Genomic DNA, 17,189 nt, shown 5'->3' on the forward strand with positions numbered 1-17,189 from the left:
TGTCTGACATTGGAGAAGAGGAAGAGCTCTGCAAGGGGAAAGCTGACCAGGACATGGCAACATTGCTCAACCTCTGACAGGGTCTTTTCTTAGAGGGACAGGATCAGAACAGTTATTGTCAGCAATGTCCATATGAAGATGATGAACTGAAACCAAGTTACATGTGATACCTGTTTTTGGCATTATATATTTTTGCTATGCATCTGCAAAGCTGCATTGTGTAACAGGCGGCTTACTGCTTAGGTCAAGCAGTGTAATGGTGTGCTGGCTGGGGGATAGGATTGTTTATGTTGACCTATCTGGCTCAGAGTCACCCAGGGGCTGCTGGGAATGGTTCCTTTCACACACGCTGGCTTTCGGTGTCACAGTGGTGTCAGAGCTACAGGCCCCTGTGGACCGTGATTGTGCTGACTGCTAAGGTGTGAAGGAGATTGCTCTGCAGATATGTGTCACTACACTGTGAAACATTAATCCTTGGGCTGAACAGACACCAACTTGACACAAATGATTGAGTATACAGATTTTTTTTTCTTTTTTTTTCTTTTTTTACATGAGTCAGAGTGACTATGGGAGATATACTCTAGCCAGTAGCCATAGATATTTGGTTAACAAAATAAAATAAAGGTAACGTCTAACAATAACAGTGCGTGTGGAAAATGTGTGTGAGTGTGTTTCATTCATCTGGCACTGTTTCGTCTATGCCTGTTTGCGCTATTATGGACAGTTCATGCCGTTGTTTTGTTTTGACTTTGAACTACGCTAACACATTTTGAACGTTTCTCTCCCTTCTCCAGCCACCTGTTGCCCCCTCCTCACACCCCATGGCTCCGCCCAGTCCCAGTCCCAACAGTAGTACCAACAACAGCAGCAGTAGCAGCAGCACTGCTGGCTGGGAGCAGCTCAGCAAAACCAACCTCTACATCCGAGGTCTGCCCCCGGCGACCACAGACCATGACCTGGTCAAGCTCTGTCAGCCGTGAGTACCACACTTCCTCTTGTCATCATCAGCCATTGATCAGCTATTGATCTGTGGGGCCCTTAGTTGTAGAGTTTAGTTGCATGTATTGTTTGTACTGTTTCAGTGTCATGTAGGGTTATAAAGAGGCCAAGGCCGTAGGGCCTTCGGGCCCTTCTTCAAACTCTTTGTTTTATTCTTTTGCCACTTTTTGCAAGAGTGCAGTTGTTTTTTACGAAACTCTACAATATGCCAAACGGCGAAAACACCAAATTCATATTCACATGAGGCATAAACTTGTAATAGTTTGATGCAAAATATTCACTGATGAGTATTTGATATTTTCATATTGTTGATTCGTAAGATCGTAAGCGTGTTTGGGCTATGCATCATAACAGACCCACTTTTTAATGTAGCACTGTTGTAGCAGTGAATTGTAAAATATTTTGTTTAATTTGTGAATTTGAATCAGTTATTGAAAAGGTTTAGCAATACAATTCATCCATTGTCTCTTGTAAGCCTATAAAACTCAAAAATGAATAGTTAGCAGTAGCTGATAGTCCTGTATAATGCAAAATATGTAGAATGGGTGGTTTCCAGGATGGCTAGTATTGGCTACCACTGTAATCCAGAAATTCATGTTTTTATGAGAGGAAAAGCTCTGTGGACATGATGTGAATAACAGTTTGTTACTATAAGAAAATTGGCTCTTTTTCTAATACTCTGAGATTGAATGACAAGTTGAGTCTTAAAGCCCTCTCTTTCTGTAAACCAAGATGGTTGCTTAGAAATAATACACTGTTAATGGTAGGTGGAGTTTTTGGCCCTGGGGGAGGAATTACACATTTGAGGTTATGACAGTGAATCAGCCACAGCAAATTTGGCAAGAGGAGAAATATAAAATTAAATTAAATCCGGATATAAAATGAAGAAAATTACCTTCAAGACTGGCCAAGGAAAGAGCAAACAGTCCGTGGTAGCAGGCTGTATACAGTGCATGCAGTGGAGCTTTATATCCTATCCGAACAACACTGTTCTCATCGTTTTGTGCCGTCGAATACATTATGTGGGTATAAACCTTACTTATTATATCATACCGGTATGTATTTTAGAAAGACCGCCCTGGTAACTTTAAGATCTAATCCACTTTTCGAAAGCAGAACGACACATCACTTAGAGCAGTGGTTCTCAACCTTTTCAGACCGCGACCCCCAAAATAATCATATTGTAACTGGGGAGCCCCCCCCCCCCACCCGGACGAGCACTAAGAGTTGAGGCATTACATTTAGTATAACACGGTTCTATTCGCGAGGCGTTGTGAGCATGTAGATCTGCTATTTTCACAATTCTGCCTCTAATATTTGACAATTTGGCCAATGTTTAATTTGTCATTTTAGAGGTATTAAAAAGTCCTTGAATTGTCACTTTAGAAATGTGCAGATACCCTCTATAAACTTAAACTTTATGTTGGTCTGTTTAATGTTGAATGAGAAAACAGTGTTGCACATTAGGTTAATTATCTGGGGACCCCCCAAAATAATGTTGGGGGGTCCCAACCCACAAGTTGAGAACCACTGACTTAGAGCCCTCTCCCATGTGTTCAGTACACCCTCTGAATGTCTGAAGAGGAGACAGCACAAGCACTTACATGCCACTGTTCACTGTCTGTGATTCCTTAGGGTAAATTCAGAAAGTGTGTAAAATGTGATTTTCTGCTCAGTTGAACTCAAGTAACCTTTCATTTACTTAAAGTGTTGTTTCTTTTATTTTCTCTGTTCTTACTTGGTAAAACCTAAGAGGAATTCATCAAATAAAAGCGATATTTGAGCAAGCATATGAATTACCCAGCATATCAATTCTGATTCACCCTTTGTTCCTCATGATCTAAAGGTAGCCTGCTGTTTTCATTGTTTCTTGGTACAATAATATCTACACAATGGGAACATTTCCTTGTCACGAAGTGCATGGGGTGAATCTTCAGGACATATGTACTGTACATATGTACGTGTTTGGGTGTGTTTGGGTGTGTGTGTGTGTGTGTGTGTGTGTGTGTGTGTGTGTGTGTGTGTGTGTGTGTGTGTGTGTGTGTGTGTGTGTGTGTGTGTGCGCGCGCGTGCGTGCGTGCTTGTGTGCGTGCGTGCATGCGTGCGTGCGTGTGTGTGTTTGTGTGCGCGCGCGCATGTGTGTGTGTGTGTGTGTGTGTGTGTGTGGGTGTGTGTGTGTGTGTGTGTGTGTGTGTGTGTGTGTGTGTGTGTGTGTGTGTGTGTGTGGGTGGGTGAATTTTCTTAAAGTGGATGAGGTGTAAATGTTTTGCACACAGAGTCACACAGAGATTAGTTGTATAGTAATATTATTAGGTCTACACTGTTTGGAAAGGAATTGTATTCTGAAGGGTTAGTGCTATAGGCCGAGCAAATCCGTTGATGCCATATAAGATTCAGGATTAGGGCTAAGATGAAGAGCAGGTCATAAGGTCATACTTTTTACCCTGTGTTGCATTTAGCATAATCCTTCCCTGAAATACACCCCCTCCCTTGCACTTGCATCCTACACGCAAATATTGCATTCTGGTCTAAATTGGTTTTAGAAGATGGCCAAGGTGTATGACAAACCAATTGAGATGATGAAGTGAAGAGTCAAGACTGACATGCAGTACAAAAATATCACATAATTATTAAATGAATCCCATGTTCATGACTACTTAACTGTGTTAATTGGTTTTATGTGTACCGTATGTCAAGTGATACAATTATGGTTAAAAAAGTAAATACAAATCTGTACCAAATTTGATGATCTTTGACAAGTAAGCATAAGGCTATACACACTGATGAGAGGGAGGTTTGCTCCGCTGCATGGTCGTGCAGGGTGGTTATATTTGTTTGTTCACAGATGTCCTTTTTGTGTATTTATTACCGGAGCTCCCCTTGAGGTGTCTGATTTGTTTTCTTAAGAATTTGTTCTGTCCAAAGGATTGATGTACGTACATTCGTTAGCTGGTGGTTCAAGTACATCCGTTTAGAAGTTTATTGAGCTTTTTGATTTGTCCATGCTTGTGAGCCCTTAAGTAATCAATAATGTATGAGAGGCAATATTCTATATTGTTGCTTATATCAGCGATTCTTAACCTTTTTCTTTTTTTTTTCAACGACCCCCAGTTTATATACAAAGGACCACAGACCCCATATGATAAGATTTTAAAATGGTTCCATTTGACCAAATTACTTTTTACACTCTCTGAGTTACAGACCCCCTGGAACCCCTTAAAGCACAACAAGACACAAACTGCTTTAACTGCCCCTAGCTGGGGTATAATCTTAGATCAAACCCTCAAGTGTATCATTGCATTTAACTTATAACATGATTGTTTAGAAGTACCAAGATTCACCACAATATTGTTATCAAAAAACGTTACTGTTACTAAGTAAACCCTACCATGCATAGCTTATCAGTGGGCTATTGTGGTTATACAACAAAGAACTTCATTGTGTTACTATTGGGGATTTCCATTTCAACAGTGTTATATCTAGTTCATAGCTAGCCTTTCCATATGGGCTTAAATGGGATTATTCTATTAGAATTTAGATAATAGAATAGCTTCACTGGCAATGGTGAAGCAGTAGTATAACTTAGCCCTGCGTTGATGGATTGCACCAAACCTGATTTCACCTTTGTAAAGAAAGGCTGATGTACACCTTTTCTGTAATTGTCAGGTGTCTTGAATATGCTTCACATTTAAAACAAGGTGTGCATATGTGTTGTTCATTTTCAGATGACCCATTGAAATATAACTGGAGAGGGAAAAATCATCACCCGCTCATTTCATTGAATGTTGATGACATTAGAGCTGGTCGAGCCATGAACAGGTTGTGAGCCCAAGCTTGCAGTACCAGCGTTGGCCACTTGAAAACTTTTTTCTTCAAGCAGCCCTCCTGGTCCTGGGGGCTTGAGATGATCTTTGACCTTGACCTGCTTGACCTTTGACCTTTGCATCATATTGCTCTCTTTGACTATATTTCCTGGGGTGATAACAACTTCTTGGAGTTCAGTTTGTTGGCGACAATCTCACATTCAATGTGAACACTGTTATTGTGAAGCAGGGGCAACATAAAATCACCTTCTACGGAGGGAACCAATACTGCTTTCTGTCTATCAGACACTCATTAGAATAGATCATACATGAGTCAATAACGGGCGACCTGTTGTGTGAGTTTTTGTTTGAGTATTTCTGCCTATGGCAGTGACGCCAGGGATAAAGCGGTTAAGATCTTTTTATTCCACATTTAGCTCCTTGGAGTATCTGTTTATATGAAGTTTGTTGTATGTTAATGTGTTTCTCTGTTACAAGCTGCTCACAATGAATTGCCCCTACTGGGATTGCTAAACTGAAACTGAAAGATATATCAGATATTGAGATAAAGATCTAACGACTATTCTTTTTCTGTGGTTGCAAACTAAAGCAACCTAATTCTCCCCTGGGGATCAATAAAGTATAAACCTTCATGGGCTGTGATTTTATTATAAGGCTCATCCAAATGCAATTTTTTTTACAATTCAATTTACAACAAGTATTGTTGTAAATTTCCCTTAAAAAATGTTAAACCTAATTGTATATTTTCCGTAAAGCTTTCATTTAAGTAAAAAGAAAAAAAGAAATATTTGGGGGTTCTTCCAAGACACAACTTCATAAACTCAGAACATAAAGCCTCTTTCCCATAGGACAAAAAAAACGCTCCAACACCCCACCCACATCTGGCCTTTGTCTTTACTGAGAATTACAAAGATTAATAAAGATGATAAAACCAAGTGCTTGCGGAAAGAGATTCTTAAACAGTCAACTGAGGGAAGAGCGTTGCATAGCTTGGGAGCGACATCTGAAAGGCTCATCACCCTTCGTTTTCAGTCTGCTCATAGGGATAACCAGAAGAGAATCTTGGTAGCACTGGTGTTCTCAATTTAAAAAGTTGGGAGCACCAGCAAAAACATAGGAGCATCCAAAAAAAATTAAGGAGCACCAATACGGTATGTAATATATTTTTCAGTTGATAAAAACGACAGTATAACAGTTACAGTAAAGTTTACAAGTAACATGAAATGGTTAAAGAGAAGCCTTACAAACGCATGGTAGGTCACGACTCACCACTGGGGCTTCAAGCAAAGAGGGACTGTCTGTCCCTCTTCCATCCATCTCTGAGACTGAGGTATCAAACATCTCCAGAGGAGGACCCTAAAGTATGCATATGCATAGTGATACTACATAAGGGCCGCAGGTCGACACTAGAAAATGTCTTCCGTTTGGTCCGTTTGATGTCCGTTCTTTCTCCCTGTCCATACTTCTCCGTATGATTACGTACACCCCTCAACTGAACGTACTGGACTGTAGCAAGAAGTACCTGCGGCCACCGTTGTCAACCGTAGGGGCAGTAGTGAGGAAAATAACCTTTCCTCTGCAAAAAGAGTGGAAAGATGTTGTTCTTCAACGTCTGTAACTACAGTATCAACCATTCCTCTATGATACAAACATGGAAAGCTCCATGGCGTGAACAGCATTCTCATCAAGAGCCCATGGTAAAGTGAAACGGCTGTGAGCCTTGATGGACATGGGCAGCTAGTCTAGCCTAATATGTTGAAAAAGACCCCATCTAAGTTTCCTTTTTATGTAATAACAATAATACATTTTATTTGTATCTGTAGACATTGTCCTTTTTAATAAGACGGAAAATATTCAATCCTGTTGGTTATTGATTAATCACAAGAGATGGGGGCTATCAGTCAAAATCTGTCTCTCTTGTGTTTCGAATTGTATCCGTGGCTTTGACTTGCTGGTGATATAACTTTACTTAACTGACACAAAGTATTTATAAAAAGACTAGTGTCGATGACAGAGACATTAGAGTGAAATCCTAATCGGGTTGTGCTGAATGTGCTCTGCTTTGCTCTGCTCTCGTGTGCTGCAACTGCGAGTGAGGCGCAATAGTGTGTGCCACTGGCTACGTCATTGTAGTCCTTAGCAGCCATTTCTTGGGTCAAAACACAGGTGTTTCAATTGTTTGATTGCATAGAACTAATGCTTTACTCCAATCAGAACACCTATGTAAGGCTGTGTTTACCCAAGAAATGGCCGCTCTTAGAACTACATTTGGCACACCCTATAGATGCATGTGGTGCGCGGCCCCAACAGGAGTGGAATCGGAGCGGAGAGCGGGTTGGCCCGCACATAACATAGAGGAACTATGCATTCCGACATAATTACTGTACATACTCTCGCACCCAAAACGTACACAAAATCAAACGTACGGAAGTATAATGGACCTTTAGGCTACATTGATTCCAATCAGATCTTCAACTATGTGTTTTATTTGTTCACTTTCATAGCCCATTTGGTTAATATAATTGTAATTATTTTGTGCAGTTTCAAGATTAATTTGCTGAAACATACCAGCCATGCGTTTTCCTATGACTCCTCTCTGCTTAATAGAGAAACAGCTCTCTCTCACTCACACACACACACACACACATGCCCGCGTGCACAGCTGCACATGCTCAAGGCCTGCATATGGTTCAACTTGTGTTCATTTTCGCAGTAGAAGAGTAGCGCTTTGGGGGTGCGCTCCATAGAGGCCCCTCAACATGTGGTATTCATTTGGGCTAATGATATATGCCTGTTGCACAATAGCTTTAAACCTTAACTTAACTTAAACTTAACCCATTTCTAACCTATCGTCGTACAATTGGTCCTCACTAATGATCATTATAATATGGTACCATTTTTGTCTACTCGTTCTGTGTCTCGGAGGAGGGCTGTGGACAGTTCAGAAACCAGAAATCCAAGCTAAGGAAAGTTAGCGTGCTATAATGTAAGGAAGCCATTTTTCTCACGATAATAAAAAGACAAATAAAAAATAAAAAACCTGCCTAACGATGAAGTCACTGGTAGGCGGGTTTCTGAAGTGTACAAAACCTTCCTATGAGACACAAACAGAGTGCAAAAAAGTTTACAGTTTTAACGTAAGCATTAGTTTATGCTAGTCAATTGGTTGAAAATGTCATCCTTTGTGTTAATCAAATTTGGTGTAGTTTGGATGCTGTGTTCGTGATTTGTACTATTGTTTTGGTAAAATAGGCCACTCCCAAAAACCTTGGAAGGCAATCATAGCCAATCGGAATGGAATATGAAAATGTTGAATGGTTGAATTATATGACTCCAGAGATAATGTGTACTGATTTGTGTGAGTTTAGGGCAAAATCTGTAGGAATAGTAGCAAAAAGTGTGTTTTGGAGAAAATGCACAATGGCAGAAAATCCAATTAACCAGAAATATGTGTGGCCTATAATATGTGGAGTTGATCCAAGGAATCCAAGGAAACAAACACATTTATTGTATGATCTGTGGTTTGAGCGTTACAATTTGGGGATTGGCCTGTGCTGTGAGCCTACGTGTCGTGTGTATACATAAGTTCCAGTCCAGCAGTGTCCAAGATTGCTGTTGCTGTACACACAGACAGACGGCAATGTGAGCCCATCTACAACCAAGTCTTGTGATAATTGGACCAATGGTTTGTGTTGTTCAGTTTTGTGAAAGGACACATGCCATACTTTTTAAGAAGCTGTATGCATTGTTAGGCCTTGGGATGAAAATGTCTTTGCCTCAGGTGTTTGCCTCTGAAGAAGACAGACACAAAGACTGAGTTGCTAGACTGAGCCAAACACTGATCATCAGTGGTTTCACCAGGAATCAATAAACATGAAGGGAATAGTAACAGGATCCCCCAGAGGAACTGTAACGGGATAAAGGCTGAGAGGATACAGCAGGTGAAATGGGAGTGTATTGTTCTCTTCGCTGCCACTCAGTCAGGGACGACATTCTAGCCGCTTCAAGTTGCTGATGTGAGGCTGACAGCACCAAGCAGCTCAGTTGCAAGGTGACAGTCTGTAAGGGGAGGTTAATAGAGCACCAGAGTTCCAATGCGAAAACTCTCTAGAGGATGGATCATAACATAATAGCAACATGTTTTAAATGTCATATAAATCTAAATCAAAGGCCACTGTCTGTACAGCGCCATTCACCCTGAGCACAATAACTATTACTATAACACCTATTCTCTCAGGCATATTGGCAACTAGTTGTTGCGACCATCAGGTCGCAAGTTACTATGAAAAGCTCCACTGGCTGTCTGTCCGTCCGTCCGTACGTCTGTCTGTCTGTCACGGCACACTTTTGGCCCAACTCTTATCTCCGGCATCTATGCCAAACTTTGCACACACACTCCTTGGCTGGCAAACCACAACCTCTGGCCCCAGCCCTGATTTCTCACATGGCCCTCTTCTAGCGCCACCACGATTTTTGCAAAACACATTTTTGCTCCTACAGATTTTGCCAAAAAAAATCACACAAAGCGGTACACAGTATCTCTAAAGTCATGTCATCAACATGGATCTGTCCCATTTCCCATATTCCCTCCTGATTGGCTACGATTGCCTTCTAAAGTTTGTGTATGTGACCTGACGGTCACTTATCTCCCGATTAGGGAGTCTTACTGGTTTGTTTGTTTTGTTTTGTTTTGTTTGGTTCTTTGTTTGTTTGTTGGTTGGTTGGTTGGTTGTTTGTTGGTTGCTCTGTCAGAGCCCTCACAGGGGGGATCTCAGAGTGATGAAAGACGCATGCAATATGCTGATTATTAATTATTATAAGGTGAGATAGTTGTGCCCCACCAGAGGTAATGACAGTAAGCCTACCACTACACTACTTTCAGAGGTTGAGTGACAGATTGCATCCCAGATGTCCACCAAAAGTGATCACACTGAAAGTGATCCAAATGATATCGTCCACAAGTCACTTAGAACGATATTTAAAACAACATATTTATAGTTATCGTCATTGTTGTTGTGCTTGGTGTGAATGGCCCTTGAAGCTATAGTTTCCCAAGGGAAGAAAGCAGTGAGTGTGAAGTGTGTTTTTGCAGTGGCTCTCTAACTGTGCATAAATGAAGCGTCAGCGTTAGTTTATGCAGGACATGGGAGTCAAGTCGCCGCCCAGCTGTAGTCAGATGTCAGTCAGCTCTGTTGTCATTCCTCTCTCATATCAGCTGGTCATTACGTCACACTGTCATAGTCCAATCAAAACGCTCACTCAGTAAGAGTGCCTATGCTTGGTTTCTAAAGCTTTAGAACCATTCGCTGCTAGCTGCTGCCATCCTCCACCCTAGCCTCCACCTTGCACGATCAGTCTGGTTTAACCATATACTCGTGATTGTCTGATTACGTTGTCTGTTAAGTTTATGTCATGTATTGTGAAGCTCAAATTCTGTGACTTGTCTAAATGTCATGTCATGTATTGCTATTGTTCTGCTTTGTCTCCCTAAGGGGGTATTGCTTAGCGTTCCCTGATTTTGCTTAGCATGCTTAGAAAAGCTTTCACAAAATTCAGGGTGCATCTCCAAACACGGAGCCCTTCAAACGCCAAGATTAACTGTATTCCATTTATGCAATAAATGGTCAAATCTACTTGCCAAGATTATTTGTATTCAATGTATGCAATAAATGGTTAAATTTACTTGATGTGAATGTTCCTGACTAAACTGGGCAGTAGTTGCAGACAGTATGAGAATTTACATGCTAAAAAGAATCACAAAGCACTGGGAGTTGAGCTGTGTCCTTGCACTCTCTCCCTATATCCCAGATTAAAGATGGGGTGTTGTAATCCCCTGCCTTCAATTCCCCTATACCCCCCCACCCCCCCACCCCCGTGCTTTCAACGTTCCCGTTTCACACCCCAGATAATGCACTGATTGGTGTTGGGAGGGGGCAGTGCTGGTCGTGCTTGTGGTGCTGGGGGTTGCCTGGTCGGCAAGAGGTGATTCCAGCGATTGATTAATTTGGAGTCAATTAGTGGAAACCCTTCATCCCCCCAGCTCTTAACGCAGTGGAGCACAGTGTAAGGTCACGCCAGCCTAGAGAGTCAAATGCACGCGCGCACACACACACACACACACACACACACACACACACACACACACACACACACACACACACACACACACACACACACAGACAGACAGACAGACAGACAGACAGACAGACAGACAGACAGACAGACAGACAGACAGACAGACAGACAGACAGACAGACAGACAGACAGACAGACAGACAGACAGACAGACAGACAGACACACACACACACACACACAGTGACAGTATAAGGGAAAAATACACAAGAGGCCTTTCTCACAATTTGTATGATGACTCACATAGACATGCGGTTTCATTCAATATCAAGTCACAGCCATATAATTTGTTGCACAGTCAAACATGTGACCCCATAGCTGGGACAATCAGACGCACATCAAATGTGTCAGGTAGAATGCACTGGAGTCAGTGGAGTCAGTGGAAGCCTGTGGAGCAGGCTCATGAACAAACAATATTTCTCAACAATTGAGACCTTTATAACATAGCTCAGGAAATAAAAAGAAGGCATGTCACACATTTTTGGAGCGGTGAAAGCGCTCCCAATAGACAGGTATGTCCGTGGGTATGTGGCTGGCTGGCTGGGTGGGTGGCTGGCTGGCCATGTCCGTAGCCTGGCAATACCTTGAGTGGCCACACACAACACACTAGTTAAAGGAGGGGCGCTGTTTTGTGCAGGCCAGGCACACTCACCACTCACTCACAGGCACAGTTTACTCACTCACTCACTCACTCACTCACATAGGGTACAGCTGCTCAAATTCACCGCTCCACTTCGAACCGAGGTTTGATTTTTGAGCGGTGGTCACACCGTCTCCATAGCATGGCCGTGTGTGTAGGTATGTATGTTTGTTTGTTTGTATGTATGTATGTATGTATGTATGTATGTATGTGGGTGGGTGGGTCTGTATGTAGCCTCAAGCCTGTGGTGTAGTACCTTTTCAGACCACACATGTTAAGGGAGGGGCGCTGTTGTTCAGGCCAGGCCAGAACAGGCAAGGCACACTCACTCACACACACACACGCACGCACGCACGCACACACACACACACACACACACGCGCGCGCACAGACTCCACCACTCAGTTCACACGGGTGTGATTTTTTCTGCTGTGTTGATTTTCGATGTGCGCAGAACTGCGCACTGTGTCATTTTATAGGTATCTAAAGAGCACAAAGTGTGTTTCTAAACGTATCGCGACATCGACATCGAAAAGCAAGTGATTGTAAAAATACCTGTGATATGTCTTCTTTTATATTCCTGAACAGATTATATGACAAAGGTCTCAGTCGGTCATATTTATAAATAGTGTGTTTGTTCTTGAGCTGGTCTAGCTCAGCTCCATTCACTGTCATGTATTTCATCGCACTTCCGGTGCGAGTTTTGGAACCTATGGTGAGCGTGGCCGGTCCCAGCGGTCACGTGTTTCCCTTCCTTCAGAAAGAGCTTCCTTGATTGTCACCCTGTGGCCACTAGCTAACTTCCCTGCCAGGTCACAACTCTGCCGTCCACCCTCAGTCAATTCACTCATTAATCATCTGTCCCCAGGGCATAACTCTCTACATAGGGTGCTCATTTACCGTTATCGAAGCCCGACTGCCTGTTTCTAAATGTGTCAATGTGGGGCTGGGCATTGGGATGAGACATTGTCCTGAGTGTGTGGCTGCCTTTGCTTTGCACTCCATAAACATGTTGTGTTTTTGTGTTCAGTTAGTGTTTTGCGCTCAGTATAGGGAGCTTTGTACTGAACAAAAGTGGAGTGTGTTTGGAGGTCAGTATGGGATTCATTTGTCAGACAGGATACCACAGAGCTGTGAGAACACAGGATGTAGCTGGGGAATGCGGGTTTCATTTAGTTTTTACGACCGTACAATACAGCTCTGGTCTGGATCCTTGTGTACTTCAACTGGTTTAAATGTCAATATTTAGTTGTTGTACTTGCTTGTTTTTGTAGTTTTACATTCTATAGGCCTGTCATGGGCTGTGTTTGGCTAAAGGGCTAGGTCTGTCTAACTTTGCAGTGCACTGACGTGGTGGAGAATTTCAACTCCACATGGAAACCACTTCCTGTTTCTCATACTTTTTCAATGATGTCATAAATTCTTGCACAAGCCCTGCTCTTTGTCATTTCTCTCGCTGGCTTCGTCCTTCTAGTGCATAATCCAGCTAACAATAGCTTCCTTTCTGTTCCTTTTCTAGGTATGGCAAAATTGTGTCAACAAAGGCTATTCTGGACAAGACTACGAACAAATGCAAAGGTGTGTGAGCGTGTCTTTCATTTTCCAACATGAGTTACATTTCAACCATTGCATTTGCACATTGTGATTTCAGATATAAAGTTACTACTTTCACAGATGATTTCAAACAACCACAATGAATATTTACGAATATGATTCTTTTTGTTAGTTCCCAAACTATAATGTCATATTTTGTACACAGGAACATGTTTGTCAAACGCAGGTTGTTAATGCTAGGCTCACGAGTACAAAGTATTAAACCTCAGGTTTCACTATGTTTTAGAGGAGCCGCTTTACTTGATCCCATAGACATCATGGAATTGAGCTAAACTAGGCTACGTTAACTATACAATAAACCTTCAAAGACACGCCAAAAACAGACTCTGGATAGGCATAGTAAAATGTCCTCTCAATACCGAACTATCCCTTTTATGTAATAAAAAGGCCTTCTCATGAACATCCATGAAAGAGATTCTGCCAACATCTGACTGAACTGGAACATCAGAGTGTTACACTGTATGGCTGAAATCTCTAGACCATCCTTCACTGTGTGATATGATACACAATCCCCCTAATGTCATTATATGATATTACAGACAATGGACTATGTTGAGAAATGACTAATAAAGCTTTGCTCTAGGCCCCTTATTCATTCAGTGGGGTTGGCAGCACTGCAAAAGAAAGGAACTCTGCCTTGCTTAAGTCATTCACCAGCAATGTGGTTGTCTTTAGAAGGGACGGGCAAATCAGGAAACAGACAGACGTGCTGGTAAAAAACGCTGCCACCCAGCTCATGTTATTTTAAGCCTCAACCCTTGACTCTTGGCCTGTCACTGCTGTGGGTGGGTCCCCTCAAAGAGACAACATTCTCAGCTCCTCCCCCCTCTGTCGAGTGACAGGTCCCTGGCTCCGATCCAGTCCCTTTCAACTGGTCCATCTTTTGGTAAAGAGGGCCTTACTGATTCTGTCCAGTACATGATGACATTGGGTGAGTGCTTTGACGCTCCCCACTGGATTTTGCAGATTCCAGTTAATTGAAAGCTCTCAGTGAAAGGACAAACTGTTGTGAAGTTAAGTGAAGTGTTACTTCTAAACGTCAGATTGAATAAATACCAATACTAGTTTAAGAATTGAGTTTAATAAGCCCTTTTCACAGTTGATGTGCTATGTAGGAGTAGCTGGAGTACTGTTGCATTCACCGTCAATGAGCTCAGGGAGGTTAAATATAGCAGCCATAGTAGATGCCTGGGACCACTGGTCCTCCCTGTTTGTACCCCCCTGAGGACAAAGAGCTGACCTGAGCCCTGAACGCCACTGTTGCTATCTGCAGTCTCAGCACTTTCCTGCCTCTGCACGCACGCGCACACACACACGCACACACACGCACACACACACACACGCGCACACACACGCACGCACGCGCGCACGCGCGCGCACACACACACACACACACACACACACACACACACACACACACACACACGCACACACACGCACACACACGCACACATGCATAGATACACATATTATATCATGGCATCATTGGCATGTACAGTTTAGATTCAGATGTGTGCATATATGCATGAAGACATCCAAAGACACAATAATTGACAAATAAGTGTGCAGACGACCATCGCCGGCCGGATGTGGACGGAGGGTTTTGTCTCGTAGCAACATGAGGGTGAAACCGCATCTAACCTTCAATTAACCAGGAAGTCACACTGAGGTTAAAAACCTTTTACAAGCGAGACCTGGCTCAGCTGTATAACAAAAGACAACAGGAAAAAAACAAGGCAAAAACAACAACAGAAGTGTTCAACAATTACACAAACCTTAGGGCTCTATTTTGATTGTCTTAAGTACCAGCTCTTATTTATGCCTTAACTTAACACATCGGATGCCCACGTGGTGTCTACAAGTCAATTTCTTTGATGTCGCTGGAGGCCCACGACGCGTTTGACGCGTTGTACAGTAAACTATACTGTACTGTAGCTACTGCACTTGGCTACCGCGGTGATGAAACAAACTCCATTTCCCAACATGCAGCGCGCAATTACATCACCCGGACGTGCTGTGTGTCTCGTTGACTTCCTGTTTAGCGGCTGCACAAAAATGCTGTTTTCTCCGGATTCTCTTCCTTTTTTCATTTTTTTCTCAAAACGGCAGCCTCTTCTACATGCCGTAACACAAACACTGTGGCTTAGAAATGATAAAAAACGGTCCTGACTGAAAGAAAAGATTTTCGCGAAATAAACAGGACATACTCGGATTACATTTACTCGGATTACTTTTCTCGCCAGTACTCTCGCCGGTAGGTAAAATGACGCGTTGCCATGGGCACCAGCAAATTAAGACATCAAAACCACGTGGGCGTCCGATGTGTTAAAGGCCTGTCCATTCTGCCTCCGACCACCAAACCTTTCGTCGGAGAGTGCAGATTTTCCAATGTGCAGCTTTTCGATCTCTAATTCGGGGTAATGCTTTTCAGAAGATGCAAGTGATGTCTATTTGTAGTTGAACCGGACCTTTCCAAACGAAAAGTTTGGTGGTCGGAGACAGTATGGACAGGCCTTAAAGTTAAGAGCTGGTATTTGAGACAATCAAAATAGAGCCCTTAAAGCTATACTGTGTAAGTTGCTCAACTAGTGGTCAGTAGCGTCCGCGTCTTTCGGCCGTTTTTCGCCGCGGACCGGGCCTCACACCCCCGCGTCACCCCAGCGTCTGCCTCCACCTCGCCGAGATCTATCTTTAGAGGGGTCCCTGGTTCCTGTCCGTTCAGGCATTCCGGAGAAACGGAGTGTTTCACCCGAGTATAGATAGAGACACACGGGCGCCTACAAATATGGCCGCCCTATTGTGATAGCTAGCGACCCCACTTCAAGATGCGCTGTGATTGGCCGGCAGTGTATAACCCTCGCTGTGATTGGCCGGTAGTGTATGATGACGTAATTTTTGCGCGAAAACCGGACCCCGGTCAGGATCATAGAAAACATATAAAGAGAAGGCTTCAGAAGCTGAAAATAACGGAGTGGGTGTTCTAAAACTTTAGCGATTTAAGAGTTAGGACGATTTTAAGATTTGTTTTATAAAAAAAGTTACATGGTACAACTTTAACAGTTCAGTAGAGCATGTACAGTACTTAGTATCTGTAGGCCTACTTATTTGCCTTTTTTAAATCTGGTAATGAAATAAAATGTTTTTATATAGTTGTTTTTTTTGGTACACAGAATGAGAGGCCTACTCTGCCGGAAACATTGCGAAAAAGAAACGACGTCACTATACAGGAAAATAATACAAAAATAAATCAACTTTAAGTAGCATGTAAGGGGTCAAACTAGGGGTTCTTCATGATTCTGAATCCATTGCAAGCATTTGTTTTGCATGAAAAACATTACTTAGGCTAGATTTCAGCCCCACAAAATGGTGAAAAGTGATGAGTCATCAAAAAGTTTTGAGAGGCCAAAATCTAGCCCAAAGAATGTTTTTCATGTAAAACAAATGTTTGCAATGGATTCAGAATCATGAAGAACCCCTAGTTTGACCCCTCACATGCTACTTAAAGCAGATTAATCTTTTCCTGTATAGTGAAGTCGATGGAGTGAATATACAAATAGCCTTAAACTTTTTTCGCAATGTTTCCGGCAGAGCAGGCCGCTCATTCTGTGTACCTTAATGACCAAATGAATAGAAAAAACAAAAATAAAAAGTATGTCATGACGTCACAGGTAAAACCCTATTCTTTGAGCTTTTGGGCTTGTGGCTCCCCGACTAACATCAACATGCACTGTACAAAAAACAAACAAACAGTGAATTAGCTTTTTTTGTAAGGCATTCAATCAATGTAATGTTTTGTCCAGTCAAAGAGTTGTGTATTGTGTTCTGCAGTATGTTGTATATATTGATTATATTTTTTCTTATTCATATTTATAATATATGGGATTTATGTAGCACTTTTCAAGATACCCAAAGTCAAAGACAAAACAAAATAACTAGTTTTAGAATTTGCTATTATTGCTGTCTTTTATTTAATTATTAT

At 42.3% G+C, this 17,189-nt stretch overlaps 1 protein-coding gene across 10 annotated transcripts in view; it reads left to right on the top strand.

Moving 5' to 3' along the window:
* Positions 1 to 17,189, top strand: part of rbms1b (RNA binding motif, single stranded interacting protein 1b) — a 43,197-nt gene that overhangs the window by 10,888 nt on the left and 15,120 nt on the right. For all 10 annotated transcript variants that reach the window (XM_080752631.1, XM_080752633.1, XM_080752638.1 and 7 more), the window contains exons 2-3: positions 795 to 976; positions 13,116 to 13,174. In XM_080752631.1, the coding sequence (XP_080608757.1) occupies positions 795 to 976; positions 13,116 to 13,174 (241 nt within the window). The remainder of the gene's footprint in view (positions 1 to 794; positions 977 to 13,115; positions 13,175 to 17,189) is intronic.

Source organism: Nannobrachium achirus (genome assembly GCF_963921795.1).
Source record: "Nannobrachium achirus genome assembly, chromosome: 22".
Lineage (NCBI taxonomy): Eukaryota > Metazoa > Chordata > Actinopteri > Myctophiformes > Myctophidae > Nannobrachium > Nannobrachium achirus.